This window comes from Pollachius pollachius (genome assembly GCF_949987615.1).
Source record: "Pollachius pollachius genome assembly, chromosome: 15".
Classification (NCBI taxonomy): domain Eukaryota; kingdom Metazoa; phylum Chordata; class Actinopteri; order Gadiformes; family Gadidae; genus Pollachius; species Pollachius pollachius.
Genome location: NC_136948.1, coordinates 6,107,470 through 6,123,757, shown reverse-complemented (window position 1 = coordinate 6,123,757; position 16,288 = coordinate 6,107,470). Strand labels below are relative to the sequence as shown.

Genomic DNA, 16,288 nt, shown 5'->3' with positions numbered 1-16,288 from the left:
GGGCCTAAAGTGGGGTTGTGCCCTCCATTCTCCCTCTCCATCAGGAGGTCTCTCTCGGCGGTCGGAGACGATGGCTCTCTCCTGATGAGGTCGTCGCTTTCCACGCCTCCCTCTCCGTCTCTCAATCTCTTTCTCCGTTTCTCTTCTTCTCTGTTGATCCCTCTCCTTCACTCTCTGTTTCAGTCTCTCTGTTTTTCTCGCGTTATTATTTGTCCGTCTCCATCTGACTCATAGTTCTCTCTCTCCTGCTCTCCATTTTGCTATCTCAATACATTTATTTCTCTCCGTCTTTCTGTTTCTGTCTCTCTCCCTCTTTCTGCCCATTTCTCCCTCTATCACTCTCTTTCCCAACGTCTCTCCCTCTCTCCCTCTCTGTATCTCTTCCCTATACATCTCCCTCACCCCTCTCTCCCTCTTTCTCCCCCTCTCTGTATCTCTGCCCTATACATCTCCCCTCCCCCTCCATCCCCCTCTCTCCCTCTCTTAATCTCTTCCCTATACATCTCCCTCACCCCTCTCTCCCTCTTTCTCCCCCTCTCTGTATGTCTGCCCTATATATCTCCCCTCCCCCCTCCCTCCTCCTATCTCCCTCTCTTTATCTCTGCCCTATACATCTCCCCCCTCCATCCCCCTCTCTCCCTCTCTTTATCTCTTCCCTATACATCTCCCTCACCCCTCCCTCCCCTCTCTCCCTCTCTGCGGGAGAGGGGGGGGGAGGGATGGTGTATGGCTTCACGGTGTATCAGGAAGGTGTCCCATGATTGATGATGCGTACTGTGCGGGATGGTGGGTCCCGAGGCCCGGGGCCAGGGCCGCCTCCTATTGGCTAGAACGTCCCACCTGACTCCTGAGGGGGGCTTTCCTCTGTGTGTGTGTGTGTGTGTGTGTGTGTGTGTGTGTGTGTGTGTGTGTGTGTGTGTGTGTGCATGCGTGCGTGAGCTCTATTGTTACATGGATCGCGAGTCCCCCGTGGATGATGTCTAATTGCTGCAATCGGCATGGTTACAGCAGGCATGGTTACTAAACGCCTGAAACATTTGGCAGAACACGCGTCGTCTGTTCCTGAAAACACGGCGCGTTAGCGGCGAATCGTTCACTAGCTCACAGTGCTCCATTAACAGACCATGAACGAAAGAGGGGTTTGAGGGCCTTGGATCGGACGGTGTTAAACTAATAGGAGGAAAGTGTTTAGGGTGGAGGATCTGCTGGTCGGGACTGGTCCCTATCTCAATGGAGACGGGAGGAGAGAGGAGGAGAGAGAGAGAGGGAGGGAGGGAGAGAGGGAGGGAGAGAGATAGGGAGGGAGGGAGGGAGGGAGGGAGGGAGGGGGAGAGAGAGAGATGGAGTGAGGGAGAGAGAGAGGGAGGGAGGGAGGGAGGGGGAGATGGCGGGAGAGAGGGAGAGAGAGAGAGATGGAGTGAGGGAGAGAGGGAGGGAGAGGGAGAGAGAGAGAGCGAGAGAGAGGGAGAGAGAGATGGAGGGAGAGAGGGAGAGAGAGAGACATGGAGGTAGATAGATGCAGATGGAGGGAAGGAGGGAGAGAGATGGAGGGAGGGAGGGAGAGGGAGAGAGAGAGAGATATATAGATGGATGAAGAGGGAGGGACGGAGAGAGAGAGAGATGGATGGAGGGAGGGAGAGAGATGGAGGGAGAGAGAGAGGCGGAGGGAGAGAGAGAGAGAGAGGTTAGGAGACTGCAGCCAGGACACATTGTCAGGTCAGGAGTACCGCAGTGCCCTAGTAATCATGAGAGAGAGATATATTAAGGGAGAGTTTGAGAGAGAGGGAGAGATGAAGGAAGAGAGCCAAGAGGCGCATGGCCCAAATGAAAACACACACACACAGACAGACAGACACACAGACACACAGACACACAGACACACACACAGACAGACTGACAGACTGACAGACAGACACACACACACACACACACACACACACACACACACACACACACACACAGCTAATGCTGCAGCAGCATAACTCCACATCAGGACAGGACTGAGCTCCATCCATCTACAGTGGGGGGGGGGGGGGGGGGGGGGAGTGCCCTATTTACACAACAAGTTCTCTCCTTGCAATTATGTGTGTGTGTGTGTGTGTGTCTGTGTGTGTGAGAAGGGGACTGGAGAGGTGTGCATGTGCATGAATCCGTCTCAAAGTGCACATGAGTGTGTGCGAGTGTTTTGTGATGGTTTTCAAGTGTTTGTAAGCTCATGTTAAACCAGTTTAAACGGGTCGCCTGGTGCTGTCCAAGAGGGAGGGAGGGATGCTGGGGTCCACAGTGTCGCCTGTTATCTCAGCTGCTTCCTGCGTGCGATGCACAGGAACCATGGGCGGGTCCTCTGGATAGAGAACACACCGCTCCGCGGGCGTCTGGGAAGAAGAAGGGGATTTAAAGATATTTATTGTAATATATGGGCGGACTGGAAAGAGAGACTCATTGTGTGTGTGTGTGTGTGTGTGTGTGTGTGTGTGTGTGTGTGTGTGTGTGTGTGTGTGTGTGTGAGTAAGCGACAGCACCGCACCGGGGGGGGGGGGGGGGGGGACGATAGATTAACGGTCCTGACTCAGCAGTTGGGCTCTGGTTCTGGAACCACCGACACCAGGTCACCACCGCTGGATGGCACATCTCCCTATCTCCCTCTCCTCATCACTTCCTCTGTCTATCTGTCTTTGCAGACCGCTGTGTGTCTGTGTGTGTGTGTGTGTGTGTGTGTGTGTGTGTGTGTGTCATAGCCATCCATGAGCAAGATGACCCCTGACCCCTACCTGCTCCTTAGTAACATATCAGTGACTTGCATGTTCATATGGATAAATAAAATGATGATCAAAGCCATTAACACCCCCCCCCCCCTCCCCGCTGTCAGCTGATTACTTCACAGTTTAATACAATCAGAAAAAAGCTCCTGATTAAAACCAGTTGATTATTAATAAGACCATTAGCGGCTGATTAAAACACATTGGCTTCCGCTGTGCACCGCGTGACTGCAACGCTGTGTTTGTGAGTTTGTCATTAAATGAGCCTCTAGCTGCTAGCTTATTCCCCACCGGAGCCATGACTGTGATGACTACTCTTAATGGATAGCAGTGGTACGCCTGGTTTAGCCCTGAATAGCTAGTGTCGCATAGTATTGTCATATTGTGTATCAAAGTCTAACTTGGCCTTAGCCTCGCCTAGCCTAGTGTATCCTAGCCCTAGCCTGGTGTATACTAGCCCTAGCCTGGTGTATACTAGCCCTAGCCTGGTGTACACTAGCCCTAGCCTGGTGTATACTAGCCCTAGCCTGGTGTATCCTAGCCCTAGCCTGGTGTATCCTAGCCCTAGCCTGGTGTATACTAGCCCTAGCCTGGTGTGTACTAGCCCTAGCCTGGTGTATACTAGCCCTAGCCTGGTGTATCCTAGCCCTAGCCTTGCCTTGTGTATCCCAGCCCTAGCCTTGCCTAGTGTCCCCTAGCATTGTGTATCCTAGCCCTAGCCTAGCCTAGTGTGTCCTAGCCCTAGCCTTGCCTATTGTATCCTAGACTAGTGTATCATAGCCCTAGCCTAGCCTAGTGTAGCATTGCCTAGCCTGGCCCTAGACTAGCCCTAGGCAAAACTAGCCTTCCCTATCGTATGGTAGCCTAGCCTAGCACGGTTTCTCCAGTGAGCCAATGATAGCCGCTGCTTTGCATATTCTGAATGAGTAGATTGGGGTGTGCTTTAGACTATGAAGGGGTCCCTTATCAGCAGAATATATATTTTTATATTTTTCATAGAATTCTCCTTCATAGAATTCTCCTGGCAAGGATTCTCCTCTTGTGGAAGTTTTGAAGGGCTGTTGTTACCTAGCAACCAGCAGATCAGCATCCTCCTCCACTGATGGAAAGGAGGATGCGGTGAGGCCGGGGACGCCTCAAGGATGATGTTTCAGTCTCAGCTCCCGTCCAGTGAGCCTGAACGACGGCTGGGGTCCCCGGTTCGATTCCGGCGGTGTTGCCCCAACAGTCGGAGGCGTCTCTCCACCTGTTGAGGGGTTGTGTTTGTTATATAGCTCTATATATTTATATAGAAATATATGTTAATTATGTTGTCCTACATGTCTAGGTGAGGCCTGACAGGATGAGTCATGATTATTGATGTTCTCTATGGTTTGGACCAAACAATGTGGTCCCACTGGAACTGTTGTTTGCCTGCCTGTCGTCGTCTTCTGCAGAATGCACCGGCTCTGAGATGAATATCAACTAAAGCTTGCATTGAACTGCAGCTCTCGTACTCTCTCTCTCTCTCTCTCTGTCTCTCTCTCTCTCTTTCTTGACCTCTCTCTCCGCATCTCTGTCTCTACCTTTCTCTCTCACTCTCACGCCCTCTCTTACCTCTATGTCTCTAGAGCTAGAATTAAACTTGCAGATCTCTATCTCTCTCTATGTCTCTGTGTCTCTGTCTCTCTCTCTCTCTCTCTCTCTCTCTCTCTCTCTCTCTCTCTCTCTCGCTCTCTCTCTCTCTCTCTCTCTCTCTCTCTCTCTCTGTGGTCTCTTGAGCCAGCCCTTAAACAGTGATTCGTGAGTGACTCAACGTCTGAACACCAACCTCCCTGCCTTGACATGGCTAGCAGCCATGTTCAGTGTGAACTGTACCTCTGCCCACCTGTCCTCTTCCCGACATTCAGAGTAGTGAGTAGGTTAGTTAGGGAGTTAGATTGGTAGCTCGTTAGCTTATTATTTAGTTTTTTAGTTGGTTGGTTTGTTAGTTTAGACACGGTTGTAGTTTTTGTTTGTTTGTATTAACATCATCTATCTCTCCCTCCCCCTCTCCCTCCCTCCCCCTCCCCCTCTCCCTCCCCCTCTCCCTCCCCCCTCCCCCGGTCCAGGTGGTGAGGGACCAGATCTCTCACTGCACGGTGAAGCTGAGGCAGACCACAGGTCTCATGGAGTACTGCCTGGAGGTCATCAAGGAGAACGACCCCAGCGGCTTCCTACAGGCAAGTCATCACCGGGATTGGAACCCGGAACCGTTCGGCTGGGAGTCCAACGGCATAATATGAGGATTCGAAACCTGAACCTTTTTTGTACAGGAGTCAAATAGTTGTTGGATTGCAAACTAGAGTTTTGAACCCGGTTTTTGACTCCACACCCCACTATCCACAATGATCTGTTCTCCTGTTTTACCCACTCTGATGTCCATGTCTGAGAGCATCACCAATAAACAAAGTAAACACGGATTCAGCCTTCAGTGAAAGCTATGGGGCTTTCACTGAAAATGTAAGTGCGAGCTTATAATGGTCAGCCTGGGGCAGTGTTCCAGCGCCGCGACGCTAGGCTCCCGGGTTCAGCGAGGCTAGCACGGGGAGCTGGGTCATGATTGCGGACACTCAAACATCACATACACTAATGTGTCACTTTGGCCATGAGGCAGGATTCGACAGCTGGCCGACTCGGATATTAGAAAGTAAATTAGTTTAAAGACTAAATGGAAAATGTACTTTTAATACTTTAATCTTGCCAAACTGAAACCGCCTGTTGCCATGGAACCCGCCTGTGCGGTGGAGGATTCGGGGCCGCTCTCTCTGATTGGCCGGCTCCCGTCCTCAGATCTCGGACGCGCTGATCAGGCGCGTGCACGTGACGGAGGGCCAGTGGGGGAAGGGCACGCTGACCCCCCGCATGAGCAGCGACTTCGACCTGACGCTGGACAGCGGGCCCCTGCTGAGCACCATCCACCAGCTGGACTTCGTCCAGATGAAGGGTGAGCCGCGCGCGGGGGGGGAGGGGGGGGGGGTGTGTGTTTTTGTATTTGTGTGTGCGTTTGTGTATTTGTCTGTGCGTGTGGCTGTGTGTTTGTATCTTTGTTTGGGTGTGTGTGTTTGTGTGTTTTGTCAGTTTTTGTGTGTGTCTGTGAATTTTGTGTATGATGCGGGTGTGTGAGCGTGTGTGTGCTTTTTCTGTTTGTGTGTGTGTGTTCGTGTATTTTGTCTGTCTGTGTGTGTGTGGTTGTGTGTGTGTGTGTGTGTGTGTGTTTGTGTATTTGGTGTATTGTGTGGGTGTGTGGTATAGGTTAAAGCCAAAGGCACAGGGCCATGTCATGACGGATGTAAAATAAGGTTTTCCAATTTCTGCGTCCAAAATAGACTCGAGTCCTATTTGCAGCGGGCAGAACAGCCGCGCCACAGCAATGTACTTTTAAGACAATCAGATTATATCAATGTTTTGGGCCGTGCAACAACTATGAACCAAAATTCACGCTCTGTGTGCTTTGGGCTAATATAGTGTGTGTATTGTGTGTGTGTGTACATTTGTATGATTGAATGCGTGTGTATAGGTGTGTATGTATGTGTGCACATGTACTTTGGGCGGCAGGATAGTCTCTTGGTGGCTAGTTGGTAAACTCTCAGACAAAAAGCGCTGGGTTTGATTCCCGACTTGTTTGCTGTTTTCCCTCAGGCATGCTGCCTATGCCCCACCCCTTAGTTACGCCTGACCTCCACTCAGGTCCGGTAGACGGACACGTCTGTATCTCAATGAGACCGGAGGGTTCATGGGGGCCTCATATAGGCCACAGCATACTGTTGAAAATGTACACATTGCACTTGTTTTCATAATCCATGTTGGTCTTCTATAGGTGGCTGTTATGTGATTTCCACTTAAAGATACAGTGTGTGTATTTGGGGTGTGTATGTGTGTGTGTGTGTGTGTGTGTGTGTGTGTGTGTGTGTGTGTGTGTGTGTGTGTGCGTGCGTGCGTGTAGTCCCCGCCCCTCCCATGCTCCAGTTGGAGGAGTGCTGCACGCAGAACAACAGCGCCACGTTGTCATGGAAACAGCCTCCCCTGTCCACCATCGCCGTGGAGGGATACATCCTGGAGCTGGACGACGGCAACGGGGGACAGTTCAGGGTAGGACGTCCGTCCTCCATCACTGTGTGTGTGTGTGTGTGTGTGTGTGTGTGTGTGTGTGTGTGTGTGTGTGTGTGTGTGTGTGTGTGTGCTTGTACTGGTTGTTGTTATTGTTGTTGTTGCTTCTAACATATACAGTATATACAGAGGAACATATACAGAGTAATATATATATATATATTACAGAGATTAATTCATACAGTATATAGAGAATAATATATAAAGAATACAGAGTAATATAAACAGTATATAGAGAGTAATAAATACAAAGTAATGTATACAGTGAACAGGGTAATATATGCAGTAGGCATATTACTATTGACAGTATACAGAGGACTAAATACAGAATATACAGAGTAATATATACAGTATACATAGTAAGATATACAGTAAACAAATACTACTATGTATAGAATACACAGACTGATATGTACAGTATACACAGTAATATATACAGTAAACACACAGTACTATATAAGTTATACTGAGTACTATATACAGTATACACAGACTAATATATACAGTATCTACAGTACTATATACAGTATATACACAGTAATATATACAGTACACAGATGAAGCGCCAGAGATCCCAGCACCAGAACAGAGGGCTCCTGTCTGGTCCAGTGACCCCAACAAAGACTCTCCTCTCTGGGCAGCGGCGGCAGAGCGTTGGCCCCACACCCCATGGATGTGTGCATCGCTTTGTACTCATGTGTGTTTGTGTGTGCGCTCCTTGTGTGTGTGTTTGTGTGTGAGTGTGTGTATACGTGTGTGTGTGTGTGTGTGTGTGTGTGTCCGTGTCCGTGTCCGTGCGTGTGTGTACGTATACGTGTGTGTGTGTGCTCTGTTGTCGAGAGCCAGGTCACGTGACCGCATGACATCAGACGACACGGTGTAGAGAGGAAAGGACCGGACCACAGGAACCGTCTGTCAGTCCGCAGCGTCCGCAAGTTCGATTCCCACAGGAAGTGCAGTGTCAGATCAAAGCTGTAGACCACCCCTCCCCTCCCCGCGGGCCTTCAGCGTGTAACCCAACACCCCCCCCCCCCGGCTCTCTACACAGTCACCAGTCCGCTTTGTGGAGGACAGACCCAGTCTCTACCTGTGGAACAATATCCAGGCCTATCGGTGTCTCCTGACCCTGACCTCCTGACAGCTGCCCCCCCACCCCCCCCGGTGGCTCGTCTTACAGCGGCCTGAGGACCCCAGCCTGGGTCTCCCCCCACTGGAACCAGTCCCCCCCCCGTGGGAGTGCAGTTCGTATCGAGTCAGAACGCGGGGTACTAAACTTCCGCCTCAGCCATAAACCGCTTCAATTGAGTGCCGTGCAAGTTGTACTTTGCTGTTCGATGGTAACGCCCACCCGAGGAAGATTGTCTCACAAAATAAACCGTTTTTGCCGGACTTCTGGGTTCCAAGGCCAGAAGTCCGCACCCTAGCCGTCCTCATTCGACCAGATGCCCTCTGACCCCTACCTGCTCTGGGAGCTCCCTCAGCATACTGCCGCTGTGGATGAAAGGTCTTCCCAATAAGTAAATAGTAACAGTTGGATCAGACCTGAGTCAACACCTCTGAACTTCAATCGACCCGTCGGGGGTTTGCGTTTCCGGTTCCCCCCCGTTGTTTAAAACCGCTCAAACCAGTGTAAGCGCCGGCTCCTGCTGTGAGGATGTGTGTCATCTCCTCGCTCTCTGGAGCACAGTGCTCTGCGCTGGCTCGGCTCCTGCTGTGACTCAGAGAGCCGAGCGCCAACGCAGAGGAGGACGGGGAGCTGCTATTTATACCCGCGAGCGGGGGGCCAGATCGTCCCACGCACGCGCTCGCGCTACTCTTCACCAGCCCGCCGCGGGACGGCCGGGGCCACTCCGAGCCCCAAACATACAGACCCGGGATCGGTTTGTTTTATACGTACCGGCTCCTCTTCGCCCCGGTTACAGCTGGGTGGCGGTTTGTGTGCGTGTGTCCCCCTTACCCCCCGCCACACCCCTCTTACTCACTTATTGTCGGTTGTACGTCCTGGCATTCAAACATAGTACTCAGCATTGTCTAGCGTCTGATCCTAGCTGTCGTCGTTGTATACGGGGAATGGGATAACCTAGCGATTGCTAGTGCTCGGCACTCGGTCCTATGAACATCCTTACTGTACCGACGGAGATGTATCAGTGTTCCTCCTTCTTCTGACACACGTACTGATAGTAAATCGCTTTGGATTAAAAGCGTCTGCTAAACGCCCTCAATGCGTGTGTTTCCACAGGAGGTGTACGTGGGGAACGAGACCATCTGCACGGTGGACGGCCTGCACTACCACAGCACCTACAAGTCCCGGGTGAAGGCCTTCAACGCCAGTGGCCTGGGCCAGTACAGCAAGACGCTGCTGCTGCAGACCTCCGAGAGTACGTCCTCCTACGGAACCCCCCGTCCCCTCCAGAGCCTTCTGGAGCCTTCTAGAACCTTCTGTAGCCTCCCTCGCACAGAAATCACACTTGTTTGTTTGGTTCTGCTCCAATCCCAGCTGGTGTTTCTGCAGTGTTAATGTCCTCACAAACAAATGGCTTCTCACTCCTTTCGACAAACTGCAAACATGTGTCGATATTTTTGCATTTGATTTTATAACCGATTGTCAGACCCTTTACAAATACACAACAAAGAATACTATATTTTCTCTTATTTTGAACAAGCAGATATCCTAGTAACAGTAATACAGTATCCTTCTGAATCAGAAGTAGAACAGTACTTGATTCATTTGATTCATTACATCTCTAGATCTGCTGTGATTTAACAGCCCTACCCGGCCCAGACCAAATAGCAAAACAATAAATCCTGAATGCCTGCGGCCCCAGCAAAACCGTTAATGGGATCCTAGAGAAATTAACTTTGGAAATCGGGAACACAATTACAAAACTGCCACATGTTGGGAATGATCGTAACAGTCGATAACAGACTCATAAAACTGCATCATCAAAACATTGACTACAACCGGCCATTTTTATGCCAAACATGAACTCTAGCAGAGCAGTTTACACTAAAGCCCTTCAGGTGGGGGTTCTGTGTTTGGGAGGACATTTTTTAATCTTTAATCAGGTGAAGTATTACAATAATAGTTTATAATCCACCATAAGCCTGCTTTTCCATTAGTAAGGGGCTGTTCTTTGGAGGGAGGGAAGCTTGTGGGTTAATGTCGAGCCTGAGGAGGTTTGACATACGCTTCGATGGAGCAATCAGTGGTTAGAGACTGTACAATAGTATCTGTATAATAGGATCTTCTATTAAGTAAGTTTCTTTCTATGACTAAGTTCTGTTTCCACTGCACATTTAATTTAATGATTTATACTTTTAAAGGTGACATATAATACCACCAGATGTGAGTGTGATTAGCCATTTTGAAAATCTGCCTCTTCTGACATCACAAATGGGCGTTTCCACCTGGTCCTATAATATGTCACCTTTAAGAAACTTAAGCTTTTTGCTTTGCCTTCATGTTTTTTTTTTTTTAATTTGAGTTAAAGCCCAACTGTAAAATGACGGACCAACACCCTCCTGCCTGGTGGAGGGTCTGGGGGGTGGTGGTCTGGGTGTAGGGGGGTGGTCTCACAGGGCTGGGTGTGTGTGGGGGTACAGAGTCCAGCTCCCCTGATCTGCTGCTTCTGCTTCCCCTCCACCTCCTCCCTTATGCTTTCTACCCCACCACTCCTCTCCAACTCTCCTTCTTCTCCTCCCTTTTTTCTTTACACCGCCCTACTCTCCCTCTCTCTCTCCTCTTCTCTTCAAAATTTCCCTCACCCCTTTCTTTCTCTCTTCTTCCTCTGTATCCTCCTCTTTCTTTCTATATCTCCTTCTCTCTCTCCCTCTCTCCTCCCTCTGTCTCTCTCTTTCTCTCATCCCTCCTCCCCTCTTCTTTCCCCTTCATTTCTTCCCCCCTCATTTCTTCTTTCTGCCTCTCTCTATATATCTATATCTATATATATTCCTCTCTCTATCATTCTCCCCCCTCTCACTCTTTCCCCTCTCTTCCACTCTCTATCTTTCTAACCCCCTCCTCTCTCTCTCTTCTCTCTTCCCCCCCCCCCCCCCCCCCCCCCCCTCTCTCTCTCTCTCTCTCTCTCTCCCCCACATATTCATCTCACCTTCCAGCTGGACTCCCACCTTGCGACATGGAGTCAGGTACGGATGGGTCTCCCCCCCGCCTCCCCCATCCCTCTCTTCTCTGCTCCACCATCATCTTGTTTTATATCAAAGCATCCATTTGACCATTTCCAAGAGTGGGCCGTTTCCTTTCTTCCCTTCTATTTATTTATTTTAATCCATGGGCTGCAGTTATCTTTGTTATTATTATTATTATTTTCTCCTTTAAAGGTTTGCAGTAAATATCTGTTTATTTCCCCGGGGAAATATGGGCATTTAATGAGACTTTGGCTCAAGCAGAGTGAGTCTGAGGGAACAATGAAACTTTCTGAAGCCCATAGGAACACATCGAGCAGCTCTCTGCTAGCTGTCTCTCTGTTAGCTAGTGGAGGGCTATATAAATAGCTAGCAGAGGGCTAGCTAGTTATCTGCTAGCTAACTCTCAGCTAGCTAACTCTCCCTTATTGCCGTACTGAGGCAATAAGGTCAAGTGGGTTTCACCGAACCCACTGGATCTGGGTCAAATGTTATTGGGAAATGATGACTCCAGAAATATTAGTAATGATTTACACGTTAACATCTGCTAAACAGTGCAACAAAGACTACTGCACAAATGCAATCATTTTCGTTTAAATGAGGCTGTGGCATAGATGCATATTGATCTGGAGATTTTAAAGCCGGCTTTGTGTGTGAAGACTTTTCACCCCGGTCTAGTATTCATGCAAACCCATTTTATAATGTTGTAAGTTAAGTTAAGTAATATATAACCATAAGTCCACCATGCTGTTTCGTGAAATAGTTGACATCATAACATTACATAACACAAATACTACACTAAAACAACTACAAATTAAATGGGCTTCAATCCAAGTTGAAAGTGGGTCACGTCCTGACAACCCACAGAAAACTCCCACCGGAGTTTCGTCAAAACGAAAGCACACCACTTTCACAGATTTGAGTGATTGGGCAGTGTGTGTTGAGGTCCCACAGCGGACCCCCTGGGGTGATCTGTGGGGTCCCGACATGTTTAGAGAGTTAGAGGAGGCGGCTTCTCCCCCCACTGTAATCACCTCACCTCATTCTGACTCAGTGTACCTGTCGACTGTTGACCTGTAGACTCCATCTTGTTCTGCTCCTCTCGTCCTCCGAACGATTTTCATTCTCAGTGGTTTGTGAGCTCCTGTAGAGCTGAGATTAAACTTTGCGTGTGTGTGTGTGTGTGTCCTGGCCTGTTTGTGTGTACACGTGTGTGCTTTCCTGTGTGTGTTGATGCGCGTGTTGATGTGTGTGTGTTGATGTGTGTGTGTGTTGATGTGTGTGTGTGGTCATGCTTTTGTGTGTGTGTGTGTGTGTGTGTGTGTGGTCATGCTTTTGTGTGTGTGTGTGTGTGTGTGTGTGTGTGTGTGTGTGTGTGTGCCGCTCCCTCTCCCCAGTCGCCTGGTTCACCTTTGACCCCGCCTCGGCCCACCCCGACATCCTGTTCTCCAACGACAACCTGACGGTGACCTGCAACAGCTACGACGACCGCGTGGTCCTGGGAGGCTCCGCCTTCTCCCGCGGCGTCCACTACTGGGAGATGACGGTGGATCGCTACGACAACCACCCGGACCCCGCCTTCGGCGTTGCCCGCGGCGACGTGCTGAAGGACGTGATGCTGGGGAAGGACGACAAGGCATGGGCCATGTACGTCGACAACAACCGCTCCTGGTTCATGCACAACAACTCGCACACCAACAGGTAGGGGTCCCATGACGCACACCGGGGTCACATGACGCACACCGTGGTCACATGACGCACACCGGGGTCACATGACGCACAACAACTCCCAAACCAACAGGTAGGGGTCCCATGACGCACACCGGGGTCACATGACGCACACCGGGGTCACATGACTCGCACCGGGGTCACGTGACGCACACCGTGGTCACGTGACGCACAGTGGGGTCACATGACGCGCGCCTAATGATTGATGTCGAAAAAGACAACGAAAAGTATGGATAAGGCTACCTTCCAGTCTGGTGTTCCTTTGTGTGATGTCTCCTCTGTGGTGTTCCTCTGTGTGATGTGTCCTGTGTGGGGTTCCTCTTGTGTGATGTGTCCTGTGTGGTGTTCCTCTTGTGTGATGTGTCCTGTGTGGTGTTCCTCTGTGTGATGTGTCCTGTGTGGTGTTCCTCTGTGTGATGTGTCCTGTGTGGTGTTCCTCTTGTGTGATGTTTCCTGTATGGTGTTTCTCTTGTGTGATGTGTCCTGTGTGGTGTTCCTCTGAGTGATGTGTCCTGTGTGGTGTTCCTCTTGTGTGATGTGTCCTGTGTGGGGTTCCTCTTGTGTGATGTGTCCTGTGTGGTGTTCCTCTGTGTGATGTGTCCTGTGTGGTGTTCCTCTGTGTGATGTGTCCTGTGTGGTGTTCCTCTTGTGTGATGTGTCCTGTATGGTGTTTCTCTTGTGTGATGTGTCCTGTGTGGTGTTCCTCTTGTGTGATGTGTCCTGTCTGGTGTTCCTCTTGTGTGACGTGTCCTGTGTGGTGTTCCTCTGTGCGATGTGTCCTGTGTGGGCTCCCGTAGGACGGACGGTGGCATCGCTAAGGGCGCCACGATAGGCGTGCTGCTGGACTTCACCTGCGGCCTCCTCATCTTCCTCATCAACGACGAGCAGCAGGGGCCCGTCGCCTTCGAGGGCCTGGAGGGGCCCTACTACCCAGCCATTAGTCTGAACCGCAACGTTCAGGTACACACGTGTTACTACCCAGCCATAAGTCTGAACCGCAACGTTCAGGTACACACGCATTGCTACCCAGCCACTAGTCTGAACAGCAATGTTCAGGTACACACACATTACTACCCAGCTATTAGTCTGAACCACAATGATCAGTTACACAAACACACACACATACATACACACACACACATACACGCACGCAGAGACACGAAAGGCACATTTTTTGTTTTGTTTAAAAGATACACACAATGTCTTGTTTTTTTAAATAGTTACTGTTATGACTGAAAGGCAAACATTTGCCTATTTCTGTCCTGATAAATGTGTTGTGGTTCCAGGAGCCCAAGAGCTTCCGGTGGAACATCCACCACCACAAGTCTCATAAATATTCTCCCTGAATACTAAACCTCAAAAACCTGAAGCTTCAAAGACCACACAGCTAATAGTGTTTTTGTTGTTGTTTTGGTTGCCCTCAGCCAGCTCTACTCATTAATAGTCGATGGTTAAGTGATTAGCAACGTTTCTGGGTCTGCGGTTTATGTAGCGCCACACCCCCGCCTGCAGGCCACACGAGGAACTTCAACAAAAGTAACAGTCAGACGGCCGTTCATTAAAATTGTACCGAAATAGTTGTCGTGTATCATAACGATAGACGACCAATATAACGTATTCAATCTAATTTAAATGAGCAGGAATCAATATTTTTTCTTTTAGGTTTATGAAACTTATTTTTATGTCGGCCTATTCTATGTAGCCTACACTTCTATGTTCACTAATGAGCCTATACTTACATTTTTATGTATTTCCTTTTTATACTGCCTTCATTTGAATGGTTCAATCTTGAGCGTAAATATTTACTCTTTTGGACTGAAACTATTTCATTAATGCAGTGTTGATTCTGGATTTCTGATTAAAACCGATCTTCTGATTAAAATGGATGAATGACGCGGCTTTCTCGCTATTCTAGCTGCACAACATGTAGCACGATGCCTTGTCTTGAGACTAACATGTGTCTCTGGTCTCCCTATAGGTGACCCTCCACACCGGTCTCCCCATTCCTGACTTCTACACCCCTGGGGAAGCCGACCCCAACGGCTCTGAGTGTTGAGGCCAGCCCCTCCCCCCTCCCCCCTCCCCCACTCTCCCCCCTGACCTAAACTCTCCCTTGTTCAGCTCTGAGCCACATCCTCAATACAACTAACCCCCCCCCCCCCCCCCCCCCCCCCCCCCCCTAGACTGGACGACATGTCCTCAGCCATTTTGTACTGTGTATATGAAGAAGAGGAGGACGAAGAGGGGGCCTGAGACCACCACGGACACTTGCCTCAGACCAGCGGACCTGGAATGGGTGAACTCAGTGTGACGATAAGTCGCTGGTTTGGTGTGTGTTGAGCCTCCTGGTGGGAGAGGTGTTTATTGTACTCAGATAAAGCCATGAAAGATGTGATAGTTCAGTGAAGGAACACACACACACACACACACACACACACACACACACGCGCGCGCGCGCGCGCACACACACAAACACACTTAATTAATTATCTATTCATCTACCATTTCACCAAATCTTACAATGTCACGCTGCATTTTGGACACAAGGGAGCGCTGGTGTTCAATGAAAATTGCCTATTTGATATACAGCGGCAGTGATTTCTCGTAGAGAGCAATAGTTCGACTCTCGACTGTACTAGCGGCTTTTATCCTCACCGGTGTAAATGCGATGCTATTTAGTGGCTTAGCTTCTGTAAACCCTTATTTTTTGTAAAATACAACATCAATGTATAAAAGCAACTAAATCGAGGCCTTTATGCAGCCTCTAAACTCAGCACAGCGCTCTCTCAAAAGAGCAGACTTTAATTTTGGGTGTTATACTATACAACTATTCTGCTAATTATTACCCATGTGCTTTTGAGCAAGAAAGCGTCGTGAATTAATTATAGGATGCTGGATGTACTACGCGGTGCTGCCGCTAGGTGCTGCTGGTTGTTTTGCTGTAGGTGAGTCGAGCCGCTAGTTTTGTACTGTAATTGAAAAGGTCCGTAGGTGGGGAAAATGTGTATAGTTTTACATAAATTATTGATGTTATGTTAAGTTATTTTTTAACTAAACTTTTATCATTGATTGTTTCAGATTTAGGCATATAGCTGTGCAATTGAAAATTGTGAAATTTGTCCGATGAAATGTTTGGAACGTGTTGCTCAGACAGAGAGACTTAGAGAGGTTCTTTCTAAATGGCTCTGTTGTTGCTGAATCAGAGGACGGGTTGAAGTGAAATGAAGACGACCCTCTTGTCCTTTAAACCCCTCAAATGTAAGGCGACAAAGCAACTGTGAGGTTAATACATGTAATCTTTTATGGTGATTATTTCATGAATAGAACTCCCCTAAAAACCTACCAAACTCTTACCTTAGCCATCTTTAACCCTAATGCCAAATCCTAATGATATTGAACGCAATATACCTAAACACGACCACTTACGTGCATAATCACCACAAAAGTACAGTTCCTCTCCCTTGCTGCTGGCCATAGAGGTGTATGAACGGGGGTCTCTGTGTCCCACGTGTACATATCTGGCTGTTCTT

General features: G+C 49.2%; 1 protein-coding gene across 8 annotated transcripts in view; it reads left to right on the top strand.

Moving 5' to 3' along the window:
• Nucleotides 1–14,814, top strand: part of trim9 (tripartite motif containing 9) — a gene marked incomplete at both ends in the record, with an annotated part of 35,077 nt that extends 20,263 nt beyond the window's left edge. For 2 of the 8 annotated variants that reach the window (XM_079752772.1, XM_079752771.1), the window contains 7 exons: nt 4,850–4,960; nt 5,571–5,724; nt 6,724–6,869; nt 9,127–9,265; nt 12,428–12,731; nt 13,556–13,718; nt 14,737–14,814. In XM_079752772.1, coding sequence (XP_079608898.1) covers nt 4,850–4,960; nt 5,571–5,724; nt 6,724–6,869; nt 9,127–9,265; nt 12,428–12,731; nt 13,556–13,718; nt 14,737–14,814 — 1,095 coding nt within the window. Of the gene's footprint in view, nt 1–4,849; nt 4,961–5,570; nt 5,725–6,723; nt 6,870–9,126; nt 9,329–11,003; nt 11,034–12,388; nt 12,732–13,555; nt 13,719–14,736 lie in introns of all 8 variants that reach the window. The other 6 variants (XM_079752774.1, XM_079752773.1, XM_079752769.1 and 3 more) reach the window with 5 other exon arrangements.
• Between the last annotated feature and the right edge of the window lie 1,474 nt (nt 14,815–16,288).